Raw genomic sequence first — 26,482 nt, forward strand, 5'->3', positions numbered from 1 at the left:
TATGATAATTACTACAAGGCACATACGTGATTTTCAAAACACTTCCGTGCACTCACGGAATTATAGGCGTTTTTTTTTTCTGGCTATTTCATTTTTATTTATTTTTTGTTTGTTATTTATTTATGTTTGTTGTTTATTTAGTGTAACCACACCAAAGTTGGCTGTTTTCCTATAAGAGCATACCCTGCTGCATATTATCCCTCTTATATGACAGCAAATTGCCAACAAGAAAAACTATCAAATTTATTACATTTATGGCATACATTTGATCAATTTATATTACCATTTCATGTTTTGGGGTATCTGCAAAAGGCCTTCATGTTATCACTTATATTCTAGCTGCTATAAACATTTCCTCAGTTTCTCGTTCAGAGACTGAGACTCCTTACTGAAAGCTTCATCATATCTGCAATTATATTATTCTTCGTTAAATAACGCACTTTTAAAAAAATCTTATTTGACTTTAGACATGGTGCATTTGCCATAGAAGTGTGTGTGTAAAGTAAAAAACCACCACCATGAATAACAAGAATATGAGAATGAGTGCTTTAAATAAACCGGTGATTTGAATTTGTACTGCTGTCAGAGCTGCTGTTATAGAGGATTAACCAACATCATGTGATCAGTCAGGATCAAGGATTAAACAGTGCTGTGGTATAACTACAATGAACATTACACTATATACACTTTTAGTTGTCATTTTTATTATAGCTTTTACAACTTAATTGACTTGTTACAGATACAGGATGGCTTTAAAATGATGTCAATCACACTAAAACAACATTCAGAGATAAGCTCAAATGTCTCCAAAAAATAAATATAATATAATAATATAATATAATATAATATAATATAATATAATATAATATATAATATAATATAATATAAATAAGCCTGGTACATCATACAGGTGTTTGATTATAATAATAATAATAATAATAATAATAATAAATGATGATTAAATCACAATGGAACTGTTCATTATTCTTGGTGCAAAAAGATTGCCAACCCCTAAATTAACCAGATGGCAATAATCCTGATATTATTTACTTTATAGAAATCTATATTAGGCAGATGAAAAGCACAGAAACTTTCAAAATAGCCTAAACATTTCTTCCCAAAGATATACTGATAGATACAACTATAGAGAATCTTGTAAAACGTATCTGCTTTGACTCAGAGTCTAAATCTTCAATTAATCTTCATTAATTTACTCACTTCCGAAATAATTCTTCATTCATAAACAGCTCTCACTGTGATGCTTTATTTTAGGAATAATTCCAGAAGATGCACCACTAATCACACTTAACATTAAATTTGGTCCTTGTTGTATGTTTATTAGGACACTTCCACATGTTTTGTAGGTAGCAAAAAAAAAAGCCAAAATCACTCAAAAGAAACCAATATTTAGAAGGTTCATTTTAATGAAAGGTCTTCCAGAATTTGTATACAGCATTGTGTATCATTTCCCCCAAATGTGCTATATATAAATATATAGATAAAATGACCCACATTTAAAAAACAAAAACAAAACCGTAGAGATTCTTATCTCTTGGGCCAGTTGTGACGAAATCCTCTGAAAATGAAAATATAAGACAAACGTGAAATGTAAAGACAGAGCACAAGCTATGAAACTCATTATAAAAACAAGGAGGAAGGCTGGCAAACAATAAGGTATGCATTTCAATACCTGTCAGATTTTGCAGGCAGGTAGGACATGCTCCGGCCTCCAGCAGCACTTGGCTTATTTCCTTTAAGCTTTTTCTGAGGGGGGGAAAAAAACAAAAAAAAACACATCATCAGTGATCATCCCCAATTGATTAACTACAAATCAACTGAAACAATTTACAATACATCAGAGTCCAGCTCACATGGAGATTATTATTACCTTTCGTTTATGCTCATACGCCTGTCTGTTTGGATCGAACTGCGTGGAGTCTTTGGGTTTACCTAAAGAACAGAATAAACGTTAGTGACAAGTGTGTGTTAAAAAAATAAAATAAATAATAATAAAAAAGAACCGTCTGATGAACAAAGGAACCGTTTAAAGAAAAAAAAAAAAATTGCACCACTGTTCCAGTTGTAATACAGTGGAGGTGGGAAGAAGAAAGTAACTAGAAAAAACTTGCATGGCAACCAGACTGCTAATGGTCAGATTTTATAATGAATTAGGAAATTAAATTTCTGAGGCTGTGTGCAATGTGAAATCATCTCTGTGCTTACATCAAACTCAACCCAGAATTTAAGTTTTGTCCAACCTTTGAATATTTTTCTTCCTGCCTCATTACTGAACTGCCTAAAAAAAATATATCAAACCATGAGATCTTGTGCGATAGAATTTATTTCATTTATTCATTTAGCAGACGCTTTTAATAAAAGTGACTTACAAATGAGGAAATACATGCAAAGCGATATATCAAGTTTGATACACAAACTGTGCTACCATACAAGATTTTTAATTGAGCGCTAGAGGAGCAAAGTGCACAGAGTAGAGGTGTAAGGGCAGTATGTGTGTAGATTTTTTTTTTTTGAGTGGGGACAAGTTAGGGGTTAGTTAAGTGTTCACAGAAGAGGTGGTTCTTTAGCAGTTTTTTTTTTATTATTTATTTATTTATTTATTAATAAAACGATAGTGACTGATTCTGCTGTCCGGATTGAAGTTGGACGTTCATTCCACCACTGAGGGACAGTCAGTTTGAAGTATCTGAAAAATTATATCGTCTCCATTTACAAGCTCCACAATTTAACAGTGTAGTACACTAATAAGAAAGAAAGAAAGAAAGAAAGAAAGCGGACAAGTACATTACTGTGGCAGGAAAATGCCAGGACCATCTTTCACAGGCAGAAATGTTCAGTAGGTAGGTAAAAACAAAGTGCACACACACACACACACACACACACACACACACACACACACACACACACACACACACTTGAACTATGAAGTTTTATGCCATATGCTGGTACCATGGTGAAATTTCAATTACATAATTTATTTAATATTTATTGTACAGTCAGTCAGATTTGCATTGTTTTGCATACAGCTACAGCCAGAACACAGTTTTACTGAATGGTTTTTATTTACAAGTTCATTTCATTATAGTTATTTATTTATTTATTTACAGACCAGTTGCTGAAAGCTGCTTAGATGAAAGAAGACACTAGCATTCTTGTGCATATTCGAGACAAAGTCTGTGTGTCTCTGGAGGTGCGTTACCACAAGTCCTGTTAAGCCTAGTTCATATTACACGACTTAAAGCCCGATTTGCAAGTTGCCGAGCTCGACGACAAAAACCCTTTGGTCGGAGGCAAATCAGTGAACAATCTGCGCTCGCCAATCAGCAGTCGATCGTGTGATCATGTATGACCTTCTAAACGATGCATCAAAGTGGCTCGCAGACACCAGACATATTTGGCATGCTAAATATCTGGGCAACTCCACATCCTGTGGTGGGAAAAGTGTGATCACTGGCAGTGATTGTGGCGACGAGCTACAGCCAGTGAGAGCAAGGCATGGGGTGAGGTCAGCGTGAGGAAGGGAAACCCTTCCTTTCTTGTGTCTTTTCCTTTCTGTGGTTTCTTCAGCACAATTCATCGCACTGCTCGTTTCTGTCCTGCGTTCATCTTCAAATAAAACAACTGTTTCGTGTGTGGTTTTCACCTTATATATCCGTGTCGCTTCTCGCGTGTGTTTTCGTGACTTTGTGAGGAGAAGAAGAAGAAGAAGAAGAAGAAGAAGAAGAAGAAGGAGAAATAGTGCAGAAAACCCAACTTTTGCCTTCTGGAGTTTGTATATCGACATAGTACAGATACTCCTTCTCATCTGTCAATAGCGCGCTTGATGATGGCATGGCTTTTTGCGTATGACGATGTAAATTATGCTAGGTATTTACCTTCATACTGGCTGGAAAATGGTCAATTTGCCCCTCACACATCCTTCTTGCCACAGTGAGCTCAGTATTCAAGGGCACTGGACTGTTCAACATCAAAGAGTCCATGGATTTGCCTCGATTGCTTGTGATCAGGCCATTGAGCAAACATGCAATAGAGATTCCAAGACAAAGGGTGGTTGGACAGGGTTACCTGCATCGAGCTGCAGTATATCGCTGGATATTCTCACAACATGAAAGGGCTGCCATAGCAAGACAATGTGAGGCAATGGCAAGTAAATCCCGATATAAGGAAACGAAAAGACCTTGACAGCACACAAATTCATGCTGATGAAATTTCCACCCTAGATTCCATGCTGAATCCTTTTGACACAAACCAAGATGACATTGTGTGTCTTAGCTCTGGGACAGCTGCAGCTGAAGAAATCATGAGGGATTTGCTCGCAGCTCCAGAAAAGGGGGAAAATGCTGTCAAAGAGTTTATGGACCAATGACTGTTCTCACCATCAGTTGACATATTCGCTCCCATCAAAACACAAAAATTAAAGACCTTCAGTGACCAAGCAAAGAAAACGAAGAAATCTGCAGCAGGCAAGGAAGTGATTCTGCGTACCGACAAGATATTTTTCTCCAGATTACTCGTCATAGGTCAAAGTAGAAAGATAGACCTGCGGGAAATTCTGTTCTTGGGAACGGTGTCATATCCTTTAGCTAGTGCTGATGGTTCACTTACTAAAAAAACAAATCAGCTCTTATGGATTTTTGGAAACCAAAGGTGGAGACTGTTTAGCTGACAAAAGTTCCGGCACACGGAGCCATTCTCTTCCACAGCATAGCAGCCATTCCATACAACATACCTTCAGAGAGCTCACTGAGACCATGCTGCAGTACACAGTCAAGCTTGCTCTGAAGCACAACTGTACACTGATGGACTTTGTGATTGACCAGTATCCGGAAAATGAGTATTGAAAATCTAGAACTGTCACATAGAGCTGGTGGTTGTACACAACTGGTGAAAATTTATGGACGGGATCAGAAGACACCAACACAATGGAAAAAGTTTCTGATGGAACAAACAAATAGGCACAGATTTCTCCATGTTGTGTGGCAAGATGCTGATCTTACTGCTATGGGCAAGTACTTAAGTTTGTACATAGCACATGGAGACCTGTGTCACTGTGTGACTGTAATGGAGGGTTTACAAACTAATGCACCATCGAGACCTGTGTCACTTTATGACTATAATGGAGGGTTTACAAACTAATGCACCAATACCTGATTTATGTCGGTGCCAAAATTGTGCAAACGTTTCCCAGGAAACAGAGGAAAGAGCTACATGGGTTTATAGCTCTGATGATAGTGATAAGGATGTCTTTACTCCTGACGAGTAAAGACGCGCTGTGTCATATTTTTGGCCGATTTTGAGCTGTAACGAATGGCATTATTGAATAATTTGGCATTATTCAAAATTACTGGGGGTAGGGGGTATCATTTCAGAGTGATTTCAGCCAACTTGGGCCACAGTGTACTTTTTTTCTTTCTTTCTGTTATTACACAGTGCCTACAGAAAATTGACGTATAAAACTTCAGTTTTGCTAAATTCACAATATGTACGTTTAATTTTGCTTGGTGCCAATCCGTGAAATTGAAGCGCATCTTCTTCAAATTTGCCTTATTTCATGGTCGACATTCACATTTGAGTATACTACTCCACCAATACCGGTCTCAAATGTTTAGGTTCATGTATAAATTTCAGTTTGAGAGATATTTCGCGTTGCTAAAATGAATATAAAGTTACAAGCAAAACCAGCAGCATAAGATTTTAGTTTTTTTAAATTCCAAATTATTCACATTTATGGATTGTGATGAAAAAAACTGCAGGATATTTTGCGGCGAACTTTTAACATAAAGTCCGTAAGGGTGTTATCTATGCAGAAATGCATTAAAAAAAAAGAAAAAAAGTAGTGCCCAGGTGTGGGAACAAAAATCACTTTCTAGCCACTGTTTCCTAGTTCACGTTATGGCCTAAATCTGGAATAACTACTATATTAACTGACACCGCCCCTTCCCACAGTCTTACATGCCCTCGGACTTCCAGACACTTCCTTTCCGTTACAGAATGTTTTGAGTTCATTCATGTGAAATAAAATCTACAGTTGTGTGTTTCACAAGTACATAGTTAATGCCCGTTAACTAGATTTACTAAGGATGTCACCCAAAACATTTTAGCTAAAAAAAAAAAAAAAAACTAAAAAAAAAAAAACCCCAGTATAAAAAATGATGATGATTGGTGGTGATAATTAGAAACTGGTTAAATACTTGTATCTTGCCAGCAAATCACATTAAAATCTACCACCCATTTAAGTTTTTGAGATTGCCATTGCTGGGATATTATTACACTCCTCCTTTACTCTCCTAAAATGCTATATATAATCATTTTCCAGTCTTTTTAGACTTCAGACTCTGGTTAAAGGCAATTAAATCATTTATTGCCCCATGTAATTCGCAAGTGGTGAAAAAACAATATTGCACAAGCGTAAAATAATGAAAAGTGCATCCACTAATAATACAAATTTCCAGGCTATGTTCCAATACTGTCCAATCTTGATGTCCTTATAAACTTCACCTTCCCCTCGCCAATTTACCTCAGCGGAATCATCACCGCCACAACAAAGACCACTTTAGTCCTCACTTTAAAGTAGAGTAATGAAAATCTAGATTCTTTTCACACCAGTAAACAGGAGCGATGCCAAAAACAGTACTTTATAACGCCGTCTGATGATAACGGTTCCGTCTGTCGATAACAGCTAGCATTACCTAGTTCTCGGATAAAGAAAAGATATTCCTTCAACTATAATGCCGAAAGCAACATCAAGTGAGTGATGAAACCCATTCCCACTACATCTTCCTCCCATTATGCTGCAAGTGGCTTGCGATGTAGAAAAGGGGACGTTGATAAATTACAAGCAGTGTCCAGAGCCGGAAAACCATCGTACCTGCAAACAGTTTGAAATCAGTCTGGCTGTAGTTGTAAGGTGTGAAGGTAGCAGACGGGGCCTGTTGAGGATCTTCAGACTCTTTTTGCTGGCTTGCTTTAGAAGTCGCAGGAGAAGCGGCGCTGGACTTCCCAGTTTTCAACGTTTTCTTCTTCGGCTTGCAAGTTTCTTCGCCCTCTTCACTCGTAACCCTCTCTCTCTTCTGTCCTCCATGCTTTGCTTCCTAATGACACAGTGTGGAAATGATGAGATGGAAATGATGGTCTGAGGTGAGACAAAAAAGTAAATCCAAGCATAAACTCTTTTTTTTTTTTTTTTTTTTTTTTTAAAAACAGAGCTCAGAGCTGCTTACCAGGACCTGCTGTCTGACTGTAGTGACATTCTGCAGGGACTCCTGATAGCTCTGTTTGGCTTTTTTACGCTCCTCTGAAAGAAAGGGCAGATTGCATCCAGCACAGAGGACACACTAATACAGAATAGCTATTATGAAATAAGAATGCATGTAATGCAGGGGAAGGTACCTTTAGTTTTCTTTGCCTGCTCCTTCGCTTGCTGTTTAGCCTGAGTCTCCTTCTGCTGCTGTTCAGTACTCTGCAGCTTCCACCGATTACTGATCTGTTTTAGACAAGAAGCGGGGGGAAAGGGTTAAATATTAATGGAACAAAGTCTTCAAATGTAGTGCATGACTATTAGGTAATCCTAAATGGCTCGTATCTGCTATTACTGCTTTTAGATTAAGTATTCATTCAAGTTGTTTTAAAAGGTTTTAAAATCAAAAACAAAAAACAAACTACTATAATTTCCCAAAAAGTAACCCTAGAAATTGCATTTTGCTCTTTTCCCTTGACACTGGATATGACTAAGCCTGATGAGTCAGTCCTAAAAATCTGAAAGGGGGACAAAACAAAACAACCGGCAATCGAGGAGCACTCTTAAGCCCCATTTTTTCCTTTTCTACATTTATTTGTAGCTCTTTTAAAATGTTTTGTTCCCAATATGGCTTTGACGTACCAGAAGGCTTTTAGCATTGACGTCACGTTTTAAATAGTTTTCTGATATCTTATTTGTGGACAACAGCTGCATTGTACAGACCATGACGTTTCGTTTCAATCCGTTTTACAAAATCCAACTGATTTCAGCACGTCAGCCATTTTTGTTTTTCATTTTTAAAAATCAATTTCTGCAGCCTGTACAAGGTGCATCTTTGTGCCCGAGGATTGAGATTTACCTCGTAAATCTTGGACGAAGGGTCGTATTTCGCATTTTTGGAGATGTGTATATCTTTTGAAGGTAAATACTATAAAAAGAAGGATACAAGTAAATCCGTTAGTGTACAATGTAAATCTCAAGATAAGGCATTCAGTTGGACAGCTCATGACTGCATATGACAATTACATGCATCGCACCATTCTGAAAGGGTTTTCAAAAGACTCCATGATGCTGCGAGCTTTCTGCTGGGCCACGGTGAAGTGAGCGGATTCACGGACCTCCTCTTCCTCCTGTAACGTAAGCAGCGAAAGGAAGGTGCGCAGATATTCATTAACATGGAACACAGAAAACTAAAAACATTTTCTAGTCATTGCAATGTGCTAGTTAAAGTTGAACCAGGGATATGCTCTTGATGGAAAAAAACATTCAGGTTCACGCAGTTTTTTTTATGCCGATGGTCACTCTGGGTAAAGACAAGTAAGATGTAGTTCATGTAGAGTAGGAAAATGTCCCAACATTAATGATACTATAATTAATGATTTTGTAAGATAAGGGTTTTTTTTTTTAGCTGATATTAAATTTGATGCTGCAAATGAATGAATTGCAGTGACCTCTGTTAATTTAGTGCTTTTAGTGGCCATAGAAGTTTTTTTTTTTAGTAGAAACCACATGTCTAATGATCAGTTTTGGCTGAATAACTCACCGTCCACTTTATTTGGAACACTTGCTCATTAATTATCTAACTCAGGTAACCACACGTCATAAAAATCATGCAGATACGGGTCAAGAGCTTCAATTCATTTAAATATGAAAAACACTGCCTGGACTTTTTCCCATTCTTCCAATGTTCAGTTTCGGTGAGCTATCATAGGCACAGACTCACCCAAACTGGACAGTTTAAAACTAGAAAAAGACCAGGTGATTTCCGTTTACTCTTCAACTGTTTTATTCACTCCAGTTTGGGTGAGCCTATTCTCATGATTCCTGTTCTTGTCTGACAGAAGTGGAACCCAATGTGGTTTTCTGCTGTTGTAGCCCATCCACCTCAAGGTTTGATGTGTGGTGCATGCCGAGATGCTTTTCTGCTCACCACAGTTGTAAAGAGTGTTGTACGTGAAAATCCGAGGCTATCACCATTTTCTGAAATACTCAAACTAACTCGTCTGTTGGCCTGTCACGATAATTACGTTACCGACTTATCGTACAATATATGGACATGACCTCGTCGAAATTAAGATAAAAATATTTCTCGAATGCAAGATAAAAGTGCACACTTCAATGCAAAAATGGAATGCATTTGAATTGAAGATGTGTACCAGGCACTGGCACCGATTTTAATTAAAATACACTGCTGAAAAAAATGACATGCAAGATATTAACGATGCACTAAGGCAGTGGTTCCCAAACTTTTCCAGGGCAAGGCCCCCCAAATGGCATTAACTTTTGACCGAGGCCCCCCTTTTGCAAGATTTCTTTAAAACACATTAAAAATACAGACTTCGGAATATATCCCTCTTTTTTATTAATAACTGCATCTTACATCTTTACATTACATGACATTAGGAATTGATTGTGTGCGCGTGTCGTTGTCTGAGAGTGAGAATTTATTTTTCACACCAAATTGTTGAGGCCCCCCAGGCGCCCCCTGGTGGCCCCCACTTTGAAAACCACTGCACTAAGGATGTTTTTTTGAAAAAGAAAAATCTAGAAAGAATAGTTCTAGTGTTTCAAATAAAAGAGCTGAACCTGAACAGTAAATGAACAGCAGTAATCTGAAGCACTTTACTAGCAGGTTAATTAACTCCCTCGGACGCATCCTATACAATTGTGATTAATCAGACACTTACACAACGTAAACGTAATATTACAATTTTCTACTGCACAAAAATGACGTGAACTTAAGCTTAAGTAAGGCGCTAGGTAGAGTGGTAAGTCATGTTGTGAATATACTCTTTCCATAACAACGCATTTAAACACGGACAATGAAGAACTAAAGCATAAAGACTTCACGATATTATATTCCAATCTGTGAATATTCTTAAGAATTAAAAGTTCACTGCTTTTTGAAAGGGTGTACTTGTATTAATATGGTATTATATCGTCATTATATCAGTGGCATAAAATGGTCTTAAAATGACAAATATATCGTTTATCGCAATTATTTCTGGGACGATAGATTATCCAACAGAAATGGCTATCCTGACCAGCCGACCCGTCTGACCCCAGCAGCCATGCCATGATCAAATTTGGGATATCACAGCTTTCCCTGTAGTCTTGATATGATTTTATGCATTGCACTGTTCCCACATGACTGCATAACTGTATGAATGCGCAGGTGTGGATGATGAGTGCATTTATAAAATGTCTTACCCCAAAGAGGGAGATTTTTGCACAAGCTACGAGGCCATTCAGAGACTTCAGGTCATCACTAAGATGTGCATCATCTTCCTCTGAGAAAAGGACTCCAGGTTTGGTCGGGGTTTCTAATGAAAAGATCACAGTTAGAAGTTCAGTAGTTTCAAAATGAACTGCCTGTTTAGCGTTACAGTACACCTGCTGCAAGGCATTCTAATGTGTTTAAACAAGTACAGGCACGCCCTGTGTCTATACTCTCCTACAACTTTATATTGTAATGATTTATAACGTTATCCGGTGTCACTCAGAAGATGCCTTCTCTTTCGAGTTTGGCTCCTCTCAAGGTTTTTCCACTGTTGTCACCTCTATCTTGCTCATTGGGGATCTGAATCAACTGTGAAAAGGACCAGCAGGGGTGTAATTAATAACCATAATTTATTCAAATTTTAGGCGTTTATTTACATGTAGACAATATTTCATTTCCAACACATTATTTATATGCCTGCTTATTTTAGCTACTATAATTTGAATTAAATGCATCCGATTCAAGTCACAAACCCTTATGTCTGCTTCAGGGAGAACCAAAGGACTTCGAAATTAAGCTGTAATTAAGCTGTGAAAGATCTAAAAAAAAAAAAAAAAACTAACTTTTACGCTTAAGACATAAAGCGCTGTCATTTCCAGACGCACATTCTGTAGCTCAGGGTTTTATTCGCTTGCATGTTTCAACCCCGGTGCCTTAGAATAATAAAACAAATGTACATTTTCACCAGTCTTTCCAACCACAGTCCTCAGGGACACAGTTGTACTGTCTAATGAGTTCCCAACACACCTGAACCATGCAACAAGAACATTGAAGAACACTGAACATGAAAACAAGCGTACTAGGAGTTGGAGAGAACGAAACATACAAGACAGTGTCGGTCCTGAGGACCAGTGTTCACTTACCTGCGTGTCCATTATTCACTAGGGAGGCATTAAAAATAAATTAGCTTGTTCTTGGATGAACACCGAGGTCATGGCGGTGGTAGAAATATGTAATTAACTTAGCCTTCAGGAACAGTAATGATATATTTAGTTCAGTGAAGTGAACCATGTTTGACCTACCATGGGAAGAGAGCTCCATAAGGTCGCTCTCGGCCACACGCGAGGAGTCATGGGGACCGAACAACGTCGACTCAGACTGCAAAACAACACAATACAATCTTATTCAGTCCTGTCCTTTTTTGCTCATTCTTATGAAATTCGCATGCACATGGTTTAACAAAAATTGATCAAACCTTTCGTTTAGGTGTCAGCGATTTCTTCTTTTCTGCCAGTAGCTCCGCCTGAGGAGACAGATCACTCAAATTTCTAAATTCTAAAATCATTACAAGATCCTTTAATAAAGATGACCAAGTTTGCCAGTGAATAAAAAAAAAAAAATGCTGGAAAAATGCCAATCGGCCAGTTTTACGGCACAGATTCCTCCAAACCCATGTTTGAAGAAACAACACATCCAATCTCCGAGGAACTATAAAACCAAGCCAAATTACTCAGTGACCATGATGTAAACTTAACATGACCACATGTGTTTGAAGAAGATATACAAATAATAATACTAGAGCTGCCAAGCTGAACAAATATTAAATCAAGTTTAGTTATTTGGCATACGCCCTTTTAGGCATTTGGCAGATGCCCTTATCCAGAGCAACTTACATTTATCTCAGTTATACATCTGAACAGTTGAGGGTTAAGGGCCTAGTAGTGGCAGTGCGGGGATATGAACTCTTGACCGTCCGATCAGCAGTCCAACATCTTAACCATTGAGCTACCAACAGGCTTGGGGAGTAAGGAAATACATGTCACAGCGCTATGTAATCAGGATGCAAAAAAACTGCTAACTGCAACCCGTTACAGTTACGTCAAAAAAAACCCCACAGTTATCAGATTACAAGTATATTTTGCAAAAAAATAAATAAATAAATAAAAAATTTAATGGGAATACTATCAGGATTACAATTCTTTTCATTTAAAACAAAAGAAATTAATCTTTTTACATAACACTATAGAAAGCTGCTTCATTATCGTTCTGGTTCTGTCTTGTGCAAAGGCATTTTGTGAAAAGTTAATTTTGGTAGAAATGAACACAAATTGTTCTCTGAAATGCTTTTGTGATTACCCTTGCGATACCCTGCATCAGGGACAGGGATCTTTTTATGTATTTATTTGTTTGTTTATTTTATTAAAACAAATCCAAACACCGAATATGTTTTTAAGCTCTAAAATAAGCTCTAAAGAAAAGTACTTTAGATCATATTGCTTTTCTCTTGACTTTATTTACATATGTGACCTTGAAGTAATCCAAAAATAATCAGATTACTTTCAGACTGTGATACTTGGATTAGGTTAATGATTACATTTTTTAATGTGTAACTGTAATGGAATACATTTTTGAAGTAACCCTCCCAACCCTGGCTACCACTGCTGTGGTGGCTGTGAATCCATCGCTGCAAAGAATCCTGATTACAACACTCCGTTTAACACTTGAGAAACGGTCAATTACTGTGGCACATCTTTAAAAAGACTTTCCATTAAATCTGGTTATGTGATCATCAAGACCTAAACTGATTTTTGAATTGTAGTTTTACTTTATGAGGCTGATGAAGCATTTATATCCATGATGGTACATTTTTGTTCATTTTGACTGAACAGACAGAAATTACTGGGTTTTTACAAATCAATAAAGCTGATCCAGATGGTGGCTCACCTTCAGCAGTGGAACTTCCCTCGCTTGCTTGATCAGCTGATGGAGTTCATTGATCTGCTGGCGCACCAGTGGTGGGGTGGGGTTACAGCAAGCGACGATGCCCTGCGGCTCCCTTTAACAAAAAAAAAAAAAAAAAAAAAACACACACGTGATGTGTCGTCAAACTGCAGCTAGTCCACACACCATGACACGAAATCATAAAGTAATATACTACAGGAATTTGCAGTATGAAATTCCTATATAATAACCCTCACCCTTTATCACAGTTTTCAACATAAAAGTACAGAACGTCAAATTTGACAAAATCTGTGAATGTGCCAATATAACATGGTTCTTTAAAATGAGGCTCATACAGTGTGTGGCGCAGACATTCTCCCAGCCGATGATGTAATGTTATTAGCTATTGCTATAAGAAACAAAGAACAAATCTGTCAATGAAAGGGGCAGAACTTACCTGGGTAACTCCTCAGCAACTTTCATCATCATGTGGTTGGGTAGGACATACCTGCAAAGTTTAAACATGAGTTAACAAGCCTCTATAATCAAATCACGTTGGGAATCGTATACGTTTTCTCTCACTATCCTGGTACGCCTGAATACTCCAGACTCGTTCTGTTTTGTTTTTACAAGTGAAGTGAAACTGGAGCTTAAGTTCAATAAAGACACTGGTGAAATTAAATACATCAATTTCCCTCGTATAGTCAAGAGGGTTGTGTATTACCCAGTGCTCTCATCTTCCGCTCTTGCTAGTTTATCCCTCCAAGCATACATGAGACGGAAGGCAGTTAACTGCTGGCTGTTGAAGCTCTTCTTCTGCTTTTTGTACAGCTCCATATACGATTCCTCAGTGAAGATTGGCTTCATGTATTTCTGGGGAAATATGAAAAACAATACGATGTGGAAAAAATAAAATAAATAACTAAATAAAAAAATCACCAAAATTGTTTAAATTCGTTTTCAAATGCTCTGTATTAGGAAAACACAAATATTAAGGTTGCCGAATATTTTCGGACAAATGAATGAAAATGCTGAAAATGTATAAAAACAAACGAATTAAATGAATACAATTTATACACTGGCACAAAACACACATTTCTGGTCTTTCAGTTCTTCCCTTCTTTATATGTATTTGTTTTGTCCACAAGGCCCCATCAGGGCTTATCGCCATAGTGACCATAAAATTGTCACTTTTGTCAGTTGGTATTAACATCTCTATAACCAATATTTATAAAATAAATCAACATCCTTTCTTTTACATGTAGTGTATATATATATATATATATATATATATATATATATATATATATATATATATTTTTTTTTTTTTTTAAAACACAACCAATGTTATTCCTGATTATTATCCTTATCCTTAAAATAAACATATATAGATGTACCTTTAGGCAGAGATCTTTGCTTTTGGACCAGACGACCTGGACGAGACCTGGCTGTCCGTTTGCCGCGTCAAACAGATCCGCTCTTAGTCGGTCATACACATAGAGCAGGTAATGTGTGTCAGCCTGGGCATATTTGATCATCTCCTCTGGTAAAGGTCTGAGCAGCATGACACAAACATGAATATACAATATTATCCAAATGTACAAGGAGCAATAAAGGGAATTTTGATATGCCTGTTCCAAAACTTAGCCGTTTCTGCTTTACCGTATTCTCCAGTCGGCAAGTTGGTAGCGTTTATTCGAGTCCACGTTGCAGAAGACTTTGAGTAGGTGATCTAAGGAGTTTCTGCCAAGGTTGAGCGAGCGAGCAGCTTGGTGAGTGTCGAACATGTTGACCACGTAGAGGCCGAAGTCTTTCTGCAGCCACACAATATCCGAGTCGGCGCCATGGAAAACCTCGAAGAACAAAAACAATTGTTCAGGAAAAAAAGAAAAAGCACACAAACTAATTGCTAGCTTCGGCATAGCACAAGCTGAGTGTTACTCAGCGATCATAAGATGCTCCATTCAAATTACAACGTAATGCTAACTGATTTGTTCCACATCAACCTCAGTCTTTCTGGGCAAATAAGCAAAATCACCTTCACAATGCTGGGATTGGTGAAGCTCTCGTTCAGGATGTACATCTCGTTCCGCAGCTCGAGGGCGTCGATGACGAAATCCTCTTCTCTGGTGGAGACCTGCATCAAGCATGTGATTCCCAGAAAGCTTCTGTAGGAATGGTGCTGGGAGAGGGACAGAAAAAACAGACTGAACAGAACGTCTGCATTTTTAAAAATACCTTACAGTATTTAGATTAGAGTTATAGAGAAGAGTGAAAAACAACCACTAAAACTTTCCAATTCGTTTCTCTTTTTCATGTTGTTTGATCACATGTTTGAAAAATAGGCTTTTTTAGAATTAAATGTTGAATGTTCACTTTCATTAGTGCGTTGCAGGCACGCCACACTGAAAGGCAATCACAGCCCTAAGTCGTACTACTCAGAGGCATGGTTGTATTGGGAGAGGGTCCTGTAAGGCTCATGTTCCAGGGGGTGTTACTGTCCACATAAAGGAACAATTTTACATTCTTTTACTGGCTCAGTGACTGTGTTTACATGCACATCAGTATTCCGACATTAATCAGAATTTGGCAATATTCTAATTAGTATCGAGTCACGTAAACACCGCAATCCGATTGCCCGATTTCCACACCTAGAATACGCCCGTTTTAAATCGGGAAATTGTTGCATGTAAACACCTTATTCAGAAAATCCACTGAGAGGAGACATATGCGCATGCTCAGTTTGAAAGGAATTCTGGGTAACAACGGGAGCATCTTGAATCTCCCGGGAAATAACAGCAGGAAAGGAAAAGCGCATGTGTAGATCATTATACTTACAACAAGCGTGTATACGGGAATATTCCTATGCCTGTACGCTCGTAAACATCATATTCAAAATATGGCTGCAACCTGAATACCGACCTTAGACGGAAATTGATGTGCATCATTTCTTCATACCTACTAAAGAGATGGAAAGCTTTTCAGAATTACTACTAAAACGTATCAAGTACTCCCCCTGTAGACTGATTTTCTTTAAAGAGATGACGCCGCCTAAGAGCAAAGCAACAAATGTTTTGCTTTTCAGTGTGGTATGTTTTCTGCATGTCACTTTTGAAAAGTAATAGCAAAAAAAATAAATAAAATAAAAATAAAAATAAAATAAAAAATATGTGGGTATTGCATATTTTTTCCCCTTGCCAGTGTGATTGCTATTTGCTATAGCACATAATGCTCTCCGTTGCATCTGCAAGGTGATCTTAAACACTTAACACTCATTCACTCACCTCCAGGTCGACAGCGAACTCGGTCATCTTGTTCAGCTTATCGTTTAAAGCAGCCAGATCCTCCAAGGTGTTGATGAACTGGCAATTCGTCTCTGCTAGAGCTTTATACATCTGCAAGACCACAAGTGCGCAAAATTGAAAAAGATTCGTTTCGGATTAGTTTGGCAGAAACAGGAGGGGAAACGCCAGTCATAAACCACTTATACCTGTGGTTCAGGTTTACTCTCGAGACTCTCCGGCATGTCCAGGTGGTCCAGCTCGTACTGGTAAGGATGAGAAAACCTGAAAGACACCATGATATCAGAAGGGACGGAACTTGTCACTAGTAAATATAAAGCATCCAGATGTGAAGCAGCACTTACATGTCTTCCATGTGATCTTGTGTTCTCAGCTGGTGGATAAAGTCGGCCAGTGCTACAGGGACATCCGAATCCTCAGGCCTCTCCTTCCGCACACGTTTGTTGCTAAAATCTGCACATAACATAAAACATCTGCATATATAACCACCATCTCCTTCTGAATTTAATGCAGTTATTGTTAAATCGCTGACATTATAACACCATATACCAATTTACTCATCTGAACCATTCACATCACACTTTTGAATTCTGTTTCAGAGATGAGCAATATTTCTGACTGATGGACTCAAATTTGTCATTTGTATTTGATTATACAATTAAAAAAAATTTAGTATCAGAATGCTACAGAGTTTCGATATCCGTCAATTTCTTTTCCAAAGTCCATAATACTTTGCACAGTGACATCATGTAAACTGATGCATATGCAATTTTGCCATTATTTTAGAGCCGACACTCGGCCCATAGCTGGAGCTAGAAATTCCCTGTGACCAATCAAACGCATAATCACCTGTTAACTTACTGTCATCAACTGATCTCATTGGCATGCCCTACCCATGTGCGTGTCTGCATTTCCAAGATGCTGTATTTAATGTAGATCCATTTTTCCATTGCTGCATTACATCATTTTGACACATGAACATTTAGGGGTTTAGAGGTTCAGGAGGTTTTTTCAAACTCACATGGAGCCAGTGGCTGTAACGCGTTGGGCTTGATGAAGATTCTAGAGATGAACGGCGTGTTGCTGTTGTCGACTTTCTCCTTAAACTTTAGCTGCGGCCTCTGAATGTTCTTGGCTTGAAGGAGGCGGAAGGTCTCGGCGTTGCTGTCACCTCCCTGTACGGAAGAAACTTCAAGATGTCGGTCATGTCTCTCTCCTGTACTAATAACACTACACAAAAGTAAACCTCAAACCATAGACTTAAGTAACAGTGCTTTTATATTTCACACAACGTAACTAGCTCAGTCAGTAGAGCCCACATGACTCTACATACTGAAGTGTCCTTGGGTAAGACACCGAACCCAAAGTTGTTCCCGATGGATGGCAAGTTAGCGCCTTACATGGCAGCTCTGCTACCATTGGTGTGTGAGTGTGTAGGTGTGTGTGTGTGTGTGTGTGTGAATGGGTGAATGAGACACAGTGTAAAGCACTTTGGGAAAAAGCGCTATATAAAGTACAGACCATTTACCAATTCATATTTGGTATTTGTTAAACAAAACAAATACACATATGGTAAATGTGACACTTTTACCAGTCCTAACAGGTATCAGCCTCCTAAGTAGCCTTAGTTTGCCATCTAGACTGAACATAATATAATTAATACAGATTAAATAGAAATTGACTTTAATATGATGATGTTTGCCTTCGCTGTGGCTTTGGAGGCAGGAAATCTGAACTTGTGTGACTTGAATCTTAAAGTGGTCAATGTTCCTGAAATAGCAAGCTATTTCATATTTACGTTACTTTAGTTAGACCTCAATATTGGAATATTGGCAATGAAATGTTTTGATTCAACACATTGTAAATCACCTGATATTAACTCACTAACATGATTCATCTTTCACCTACACCATGTCCTCCGTGTTGGTTTAATTGTCCAAACTCCTCACATTACTGGTCGAAAGGTATAGTGCATGATGTCACTAAAAACTTATTTCCCATAAAAATGGCAGCGCCTTTTAAAAAGGGGCGACGTTCCCCACTCGTTCCCAAAGGATTACATCAAAAACATGTGCTGAGAGTCAAAAGGGGAAAAACTGAAAGCACCCGGATAAAGACCAATGAGGAAACTATGCATCGTTATTTTTTTCCTTCCTGACTTCTCGTGTTTGCTGCATAACAAAAAGATGTTATCTCTTGACGTAATTGCATCATGAGAAAATCTCGCACCTTGAGAATGCAGCTGGCATCTTTGCCTTCGCCATCATACATTTAATAATTAACCGCTGTAAAGATGGACTTTATCACCTTATTAAGAGAGAGGGGTGTCAATTTATCAAGTGTCAGACACTAATGTTCAGCTAGCATGAGTCCCTAATCAAATTAAAAACTAGTTTGTTCATCCATGATGCGGCGGGATTTCGCCAAGTTTTTACTGCCTCCAGAATAATAATCACAACGTTATTATGTCGAGTACACAGAAAAATTAAGTAAATTAAGGCAAAATTAAGGCAATTTTTCGTGCCTTCGGCCGATAGTTTAACACGACCGATGATCAGGGCCGATTAAATATCCTGTTAATCAAAAGAGGGCAGGGACAAAAAAAATATCTCGATTTCGTGCTGTGTGTAAAGATGATGTCTCTTGTGTGGAATGACGACAAAACTGCAGTTTGTAATCTCTGTAATTTCTGCACTGCTAAAATTTTACACCGCGGCAGTGAAGCGGGAGTTTCACTGTCGAGTCAAAAATTTTTTGCCGAGCTGCTCACGTTGAATTAAAGCGCCAGTACACTGATAAAAGACTTAAATGAAGGTGAGTTGACAAAGTATATGTTGCTCAGAAAAATTTTTTTAGAGTAGTATATTTCATATCCAGTTCATGTCAATCTATAAAAAAAGTTGATATTATATATCACCAGTTTGATGTTCAGTGATGAAGTAGAAATGCTTTTGTTTGTGGTGAGTGAATGTGAAGTCTAACAGGGGTTTTTTTTTTAGAATTCAGTCACTTAATTCTGTTAATATGAATGAATAACATTCAATAAGTTAAGAAATCTTACTTTAATCTTCAGAATTGAGTTCATGTGTTAATGTTAATTAGAGTAATGTATTTTCTGTTTATGAGACCAGTTACTGTGAAATAACTTGTTGAAATGGAAAGAATAAAGTTTTCATTTGCATTTCCTTCAGAATTGTGGAATTAATTATTCTAAATTTAAAAGAAGGCATAAAAGGCAGAACTATCGGTAACGGCCGAGATCACTCTGAATAATCGGTATCGGCTGAGAAATTTAGTATCGGTGCATCTCTAATAATAACGCATGGCCTCTTAGGCCTTCCTATACCCAAACACTAGAATGTTAATGAGAACTTGCAGAGAGAAACCATTATGTTGCTTTATGGAGCTGCTCCCTGGCTCCCACTTCTGTTTATTATTAGCAATGAGTAAGACTTAAGCTTACAAAACAATAAAAACAACACACTCACCTTGCGATTCCAACTAGACACAACAATTTTGGGAGGCTGATAGCCTGCAGGCATAACAGGCTGTGACCGGGTCACTCCGGAAGCCTCGTCCAGTAAAATCCCCTGATGGGAGTTTGAGACAAAATTAGTGGTTTATACTTGTAAAAACATTTCTCGGCTTGAACATGAGCATTGAAGCATGAGAAGAGATGTCTTTCAGAATGCAGTCAACACATTTGCATTAAAAAAATTTTTTTTTTTAAAAAGCAATGCAAATGAAAGAGAGAGAGAGAGAGAGAGAGAGAGAGAGAGAGAGAGAGAGAGAGAGAGAGAGAGAAAGGTGTGAACAGTTGCCCGTACCACTTTCTCCAAGATGGCATCGTTGGCGTCGACCACCATGTCAAAGCGCTCCTCCAGGCCAGTCAGCTTGCTCCGGTCCGTCAAGCGTGATCTGCAGCCATGGTGCTGCATCAGCTGACTCATACTGACCACAAACAAACAGCACCAACAATGATTAAAGATTACAATTTTAAATGTCAGCACGCATAGGGTGGATTGCAAACATTCGAGTCCAGACACCTCATTTCTGAACTATTTCAAATAAAATACTGCATAGTATTGACAAAACCATGGATACAATGATATAATACACATTAAAATGCACCGATACCACATCATGCGATGATACCGTATAATGTTATAGACATAAGCATAGTGCACTCCAAAACACGCGCACAAACACGCACACAGACAAACACGGGCGTGCGCGCACACTTTATACTCTGGATGCAAGCATTAGTTTAAATTCACTGATATGGTGGCAGGCCAAAAAGATTTATTAAAAGCATAAACATTTGAATAATTATTAGTGACATTAGGCTACATGTTGCTGACAGGACACGGGCTGAATGGCGATGCATGGTGGCCCATTCGGAGGTAGTTTATAACACTGCAATGTGTTAGCATCATTAACAAATAACTGGCTATCGCTAACATTACATGGAGTATAACATTAGCTGGTTTCACGGCCACAATGGCAGCTGCCTCAAACAAACATAATCTAGAGCCGTCTTTCAGGTGCTTCGCCAAATTCCAGGTGTTTCCTCGCTTTGTTTGAAATGAACGATAGCATCGGTTGCACACCAGAAACCGATACTAGCTTTCCTCTCTTTTCCTCTCAACGAGTCAGGGCGGAGCTAAACTTGTTAAGCTAAACTAATCTTCTGTAGTTTTTCCCCATGTGCTTGTAGGCGTTCCGCTTCTTCTTTACCACATGTGGACTGACAAACACTTGCGCGTATTTGCTACTCCCATCAGGTCCGGAAGAATTGCAACCTCCATTATAATCGATTCCAATGCTAGTGCAGAAAAACAAGTACCGTCACATTTTAAGAATGTTGGTACAGACTTGGTACCAAAGTATCGGTTCTCGTGACATCCCTACAATGAACAGAAGGCGCAGAACAACAACAATCTAGACATCATGATTAATGATCATTGGAAAGAAGTTGCAAAAATATAAAGAGGAGGTCCTATAGTAAACTGATTAAAAAAAATAGATTGAAAAAAACATTTAAGTATATTTAGTATAGAAAGCGACGTCAGCCGACTTTAGCACGCTGAGCAGTAACGGTGACCGTGGCCATTAAAGATTAGCGCTAAAAATAACTTCCATGACTCGTGCACACACAAAGGTTTTATAAAAGTGTGTGAGCAGTTCACTTCTTCGAGCACTGAGATGTCCTTTCCCTTCTCTCGCCAAGGTCTTGTGTGCATCTCGAATAGCAATTCACAGCACCTTTTCACCCACGCTCACTGATGATGCTTTTTCTGTGCTCAGGTCATCCATAAGGAAAGAAAATCAAGGTCATCCATAAGGAAATGAAAGCAACATGAGGAGTAGGGATGGGCGATACAGACTTAAAACTATACTGTGATATGATATAAATGACGAAATTAAAATAGCAACATTCAACAGTATCGTTTTGGCCACAAGTCACATCAGCATACAGTCGTGAGAGCCGTGCAAACACAAACATTGATCCAAAAACCCAACCATCATCGAATACTAAACTATACCCATCACTAACATTTGATGAGAAATCTAGGATTTTTTCCAGCCAGTGAAACATTTTGGAAGACTTCTAAATACATATCGCTTTAGTAAAAGCGTTGTCTAGTATTGTTAAGAGCAGGACAGTCCGTTAACATATGCTTAACAGTCGTTCTTGTTTTACAGGAATCACATGTTGGAGGCTCTTCACTGTTCAGTAGGAATGCATGCGTGAGTCTTGAGTGTACAATACGCCATCTCGTGTATACGGTCTGGTCGTGTCTGGATTCAAAAGGGAAATGAGGGAAGTGTCTTACATTTATAGCAGGGTTGATTTTGTGTAGTCCGTTATGAATGCACTGGTCCCATTCCATTTGTCACTTTTTTGAAGATGTACGAGCTTATTATGGGTTTGAGATCTGATGGAGGGATATTTGTTGCCACACAGCTCAATATGGCCTGGTATCCAACGGAAAACGATGTTGAAATCTGTCTCTGTAAAGAACCAACTTTGGGTAGCATGCTTCCAATTACGGGGTGTTCGGACGTTAAAGATTCAGGTGCTTGGAAGGAGGAATTTGAGTCCGTGCAGAATAAAAAGTGCCGTTTTCGTATACTCTCTATCTGCTCTAGGGTTAGGAGCAAAGCCCGGACCTCGACTGTGAAAACCAGAGCTTTTTTCCAATAGAGTCGTCGTTGACCGAATGCTACTGCTGCAGACACACGATTGTCCCTCCAAGATCCATCTGTATATACGGGTTTATGGAATTGGAAACGGCACATTATGTCTAAGGACTGTTGTTTATACACATTTGGGTTGGGTTGATGTTGTCTTATGTTGGGTCAGATCCATTTTAACATTTGGTTTTTGTCTGGGATTGGAATTCCACCTTCCGCCATGGTTCTTCTTGCACGACATCCGAGATGCCCACATTGCAGCATGTAAACACGTAATTGACTATATCGTCAATATCACAGGATGACAAATTCTGATCATGAAGAGTTATAACAGAATTATAACAGTATATCATGAACGATACTATATGGCACAGCCCTAATGAGGAGTTCACTGATAGCAGCACAAGACAAGAACCGACATAAAAGGAGCTAAATAAATGTTCCCTCGTGCCTCTGATTGCTTAATATTACGCATACTACTCGTTTCGGCAACAGCATCAAGGTATATCCAAAATAAAATACTCCTACGCAGTCTGAGGGCGGAAAAATATGCAATAGTTTCTTACCTGTATCATCAGATGGTTACAATTTATAATTCTAATGCAATTAAAATCACCATGTCACAATGACACACCCTGAATCTGACATGGGGAAAGCCTGACCTGTTATCCTGCATTATTTGCTGAGCCACATCAACGATGGCATTTATTAAAAGGGAATATGGCATACGAAAATTCTCTCGATAAAATACTCACTCATTTGTTAGAGGGATTATATGCACGTTAGAGAATCAAGTGACTAAAATTCTCTAGCCCTGAAAGGAACATTTGCAACGGAGTGTTTAAAGCAACGGAAAAATGAAGAGTCCATGCAATCCAGAAACGTAAACTCTGCAGTATTACAGAGAAAGAGAAATATGCAAATGACTTGTATGTGGATATTATTACAAGAAAATGACTCGTTCTGACATACCAGTTTAACAGTCGGCCTCCTTGCACTGAACAGAAATTCTGGAAGCCCGGAAAGCTCCGGTAAAAGTCATATTCGTCTCCTGCTTGCGGCAAACCGGCAGACGCTTTTGTTGCGGCCATGACAGAGCCGAGTCCATACTGCGAGGAGGAAGTACAGAAAAATGTATTGTATACTATATATATATATATATATATATATATATATATATATAATAATCATAGACAAGGTGAAGTGTCCTGTGAGGACACGTTTATTTAGCAAAAAAGGACGTTCCAAAACTGGCGCGTGGTGGCTTAGTGGTTAGCATGTTCACCTCACAGGTTTGGGGGTTCGATTCACACCGCTGCCCTGAGTGTGTGGAGTTTGCATGTTCTCCCGGTGCTCCCCCAGTCCAAAGATATGCATAGTAAGCTGATTGATGTCCAAAGTGTCCACAGAGTATGAATAAGTGTGTGAATGTGTACGTGATGGATTGGCACCCCGTCCAGGTGATACTGGAGGACCAAAGTCAGATTCTGGGTTCATCCACTTGCCTGAACATAGTATGTCTTATTAATAAGGTGTATAGTGAATTTGCTCGTCCAATATCACAGACTACATTTACATGGACAGCAGTAATCTAATCATTGACCTTATTCTGAATAAGACAATATTGTGATTAAGGTGTTTACATGAGTTATTATTAGAATATTCCTTTCATGTTCCCATTTTACACGTTATAGAACTTAGATCGATTAACGGCACACGTCATTACGTCCCCACGCCACGCTGTCCGACGTTTCCTCCAGAATTTCACGTATCGACATACAGTTCGTCTTCGTTATGGTACCGTATACAGTTTTGGGTGTTTTTATTTTTACTTTTACGAAAGCTTCAAGTGCAGTTAATTATTTGTCATGCTGTACGTGCAAATAGACGAGTGCTTGAAGCCGTGGGTTGCGTCCCAAGCCGCATATTTACCTACTACATAGTAGCCGAAATACATGTATTTCACCTACTATATACTGTAGTAGTTAAGTACGCGGTTTCGGACACAGCCTTGCTCTCTTGTTTGCCGTAAACTGTTGAGCACTGCCGTGTGTGATCGTGTCCTGTCGCAAAATGTGGTTAAAACTCACATGATACACGTCAATAATGTGACTAAAACAGGAATACTCCACATGTCTTAATTCGATTTGTGTTTACTTCGAGTATGACTTTAGTCAGATTAAGGTAATAAAAAAAATTGCTGTTTACATGCTCGTTTCTTAATCAGAGTATCGTCTTAATCGGGTTAATACTGGATTATTGTTGTCCATGTAAACGTACTGACTTTCTTAATACATTAAGTATTTTCTTTATAACGGTTTTCTTAGCGTAAAAATATAGTCTTTTCACTTGGATTACGGTCTTAGCTGTAGACAGTTTATGACAAGAAAAACGCACAAGAAAAAATAATTTTCCCTGGTTGCTGTTTGAGTCCATTAAACCAGGGGCTCCCAAACTTTTCCATGGCAAGGCCCCCAAATGGCATTAACATTTGACCGAGGCCCCCCTTTTGCAAGATGTCTTTAAAACACATTAAAAATACAGACTTCTGAATATATCCCCTTCTTTTTATTAATAATTACATCTTACATCACATTAGTAATTGATTGACTGTGTGTATGCTTCTCTGAGAGTGGGAATTTATTTTTCACACCAAATTTTTGAGGCCCCCCGTGCGCCCCCCACTTTGAAAACCACTGCATTAAGCCACGTTAAGCTGCTTAGAATGTCCTTTAATGGAAGGAGTCTCCAGTGTCAGCACTTTGTAACAGTAAGACGTAAAGCTATAACTAAGTTTGGCACCAAGCGACAGTCTTCAGGATGGAGAACGCGTTCTTTGTGATAGGACAACCTTATTTTTCGTCTTATCCATTTCAAGAGCGAGGAAAAATAAGGCTGGTGTAGAACAGACAGCTGATATTTTTGTTATACTGAACACCCCGGAGATGCTATGCAACATTGTTAAATGCAAATATAAACGGATAAAAATACACGTGGTGCTTTTTGATGGATAAAAATCAGTGGATAATTGCTGTGGTGTAAGATGAATAAACCACTTATTGAAAAATATTCCACTCTTCGGGATGGGAACAATAGCAGCTCATTTTACATGCCAACCCGTCGATGATCATTTTCCTAGAACAGCACAACACCTACGTAATTTACTCCTTATAAGACCAACATCACGACATTAAAAGGCTACTAGTGATATACTGATCAAATACACGGCAGCGTACAACAGATTGGTCTTTAGTCATCTGTTAGACATTGTTTTTATGGCTTCTGCTTCAGAGCTTGCTGCCCAGGAAATACAAACACAGTGATAATGGATCACTTTGTCATATCATCTCTCTCTCTCTCTCTCTCTCTCTCTCACTCACTCACTCACTCACTCACTCACTCACACACACACACACACACACACACACACACACACACACACACACACACACACACACACACACACACACACACACACACACACACACAATTTCATAACTTCGGGTTCGTTCACATAAACGCAAACGCTTCCCACGTTGGTGTGGATTTTTTTTCACACCAAGAAAGCACACTCTAACCAGGCCTAAAACAAAATAACCAAACACTGAACCGTCCACTAACCTTAACAAAGGCATCCACATCTTTAAAACCTGGGGAAAACTCTGCTGTCTTTGTATCTGCGTCTTTATTTACAGAATTTTCACTTTCTTTAACAGCGCCGCCGCCACCGCCGCTCGTGGAAGCAGCCATGCTGACAAATATAATATCGCGAGAATTAGCGACAGC

At 38.6% G+C, this 26,482-nt stretch overlaps 1 protein-coding gene across 1 annotated transcript; it reads right to left on the reverse strand.

Moving 5' to 3' along the window:
• Window positions 1-1,398: 1,398 nt before the first annotated feature.
• Window positions 1,399-26,482, reverse strand: exosc10 (exosome component 10). Its single transcript, XM_017467123.3, has 25 exons — window positions 26,318-26,482; window positions 23,669-23,805; window positions 20,326-20,449; window positions 19,987-20,088; window positions 17,520-17,673; window positions 16,843-16,951; window positions 16,687-16,762; window positions 16,481-16,591; window positions 15,235-15,378; window positions 14,859-15,049; window positions 14,594-14,750; window positions 13,921-14,069; window positions 13,654-13,704; window positions 13,200-13,311; window positions 11,731-11,778; window positions 11,558-11,633; window positions 10,466-10,578; window positions 8,293-8,385; window positions 8,115-8,183; window positions 7,408-7,501; window positions 7,239-7,312; window positions 6,887-7,109; window positions 1,889-1,950; window positions 1,691-1,764; window positions 1,399-1,576 (listed from the first exon to the last, which is right to left on the reverse strand). Exons 1-25 carry the CDS (start codon window positions 26,444-26,446, stop codon window positions 1,546-1,548), a joined length of 2,703 nt encoding a protein of 900 aa, XP_017322612.1. The 5' UTR covers window positions 26,447-26,482; the 3' UTR covers window positions 1,399-1,545.

The sequence above is a fragment of the Ictalurus punctatus genome, chromosome 5, assembly GCF_001660625.3.
Source record: "Ictalurus punctatus breed USDA103 chromosome 5, Coco_2.0, whole genome shotgun sequence".
Classification (NCBI taxonomy): domain Eukaryota; kingdom Metazoa; phylum Chordata; class Actinopteri; order Siluriformes; family Ictaluridae; genus Ictalurus; species Ictalurus punctatus.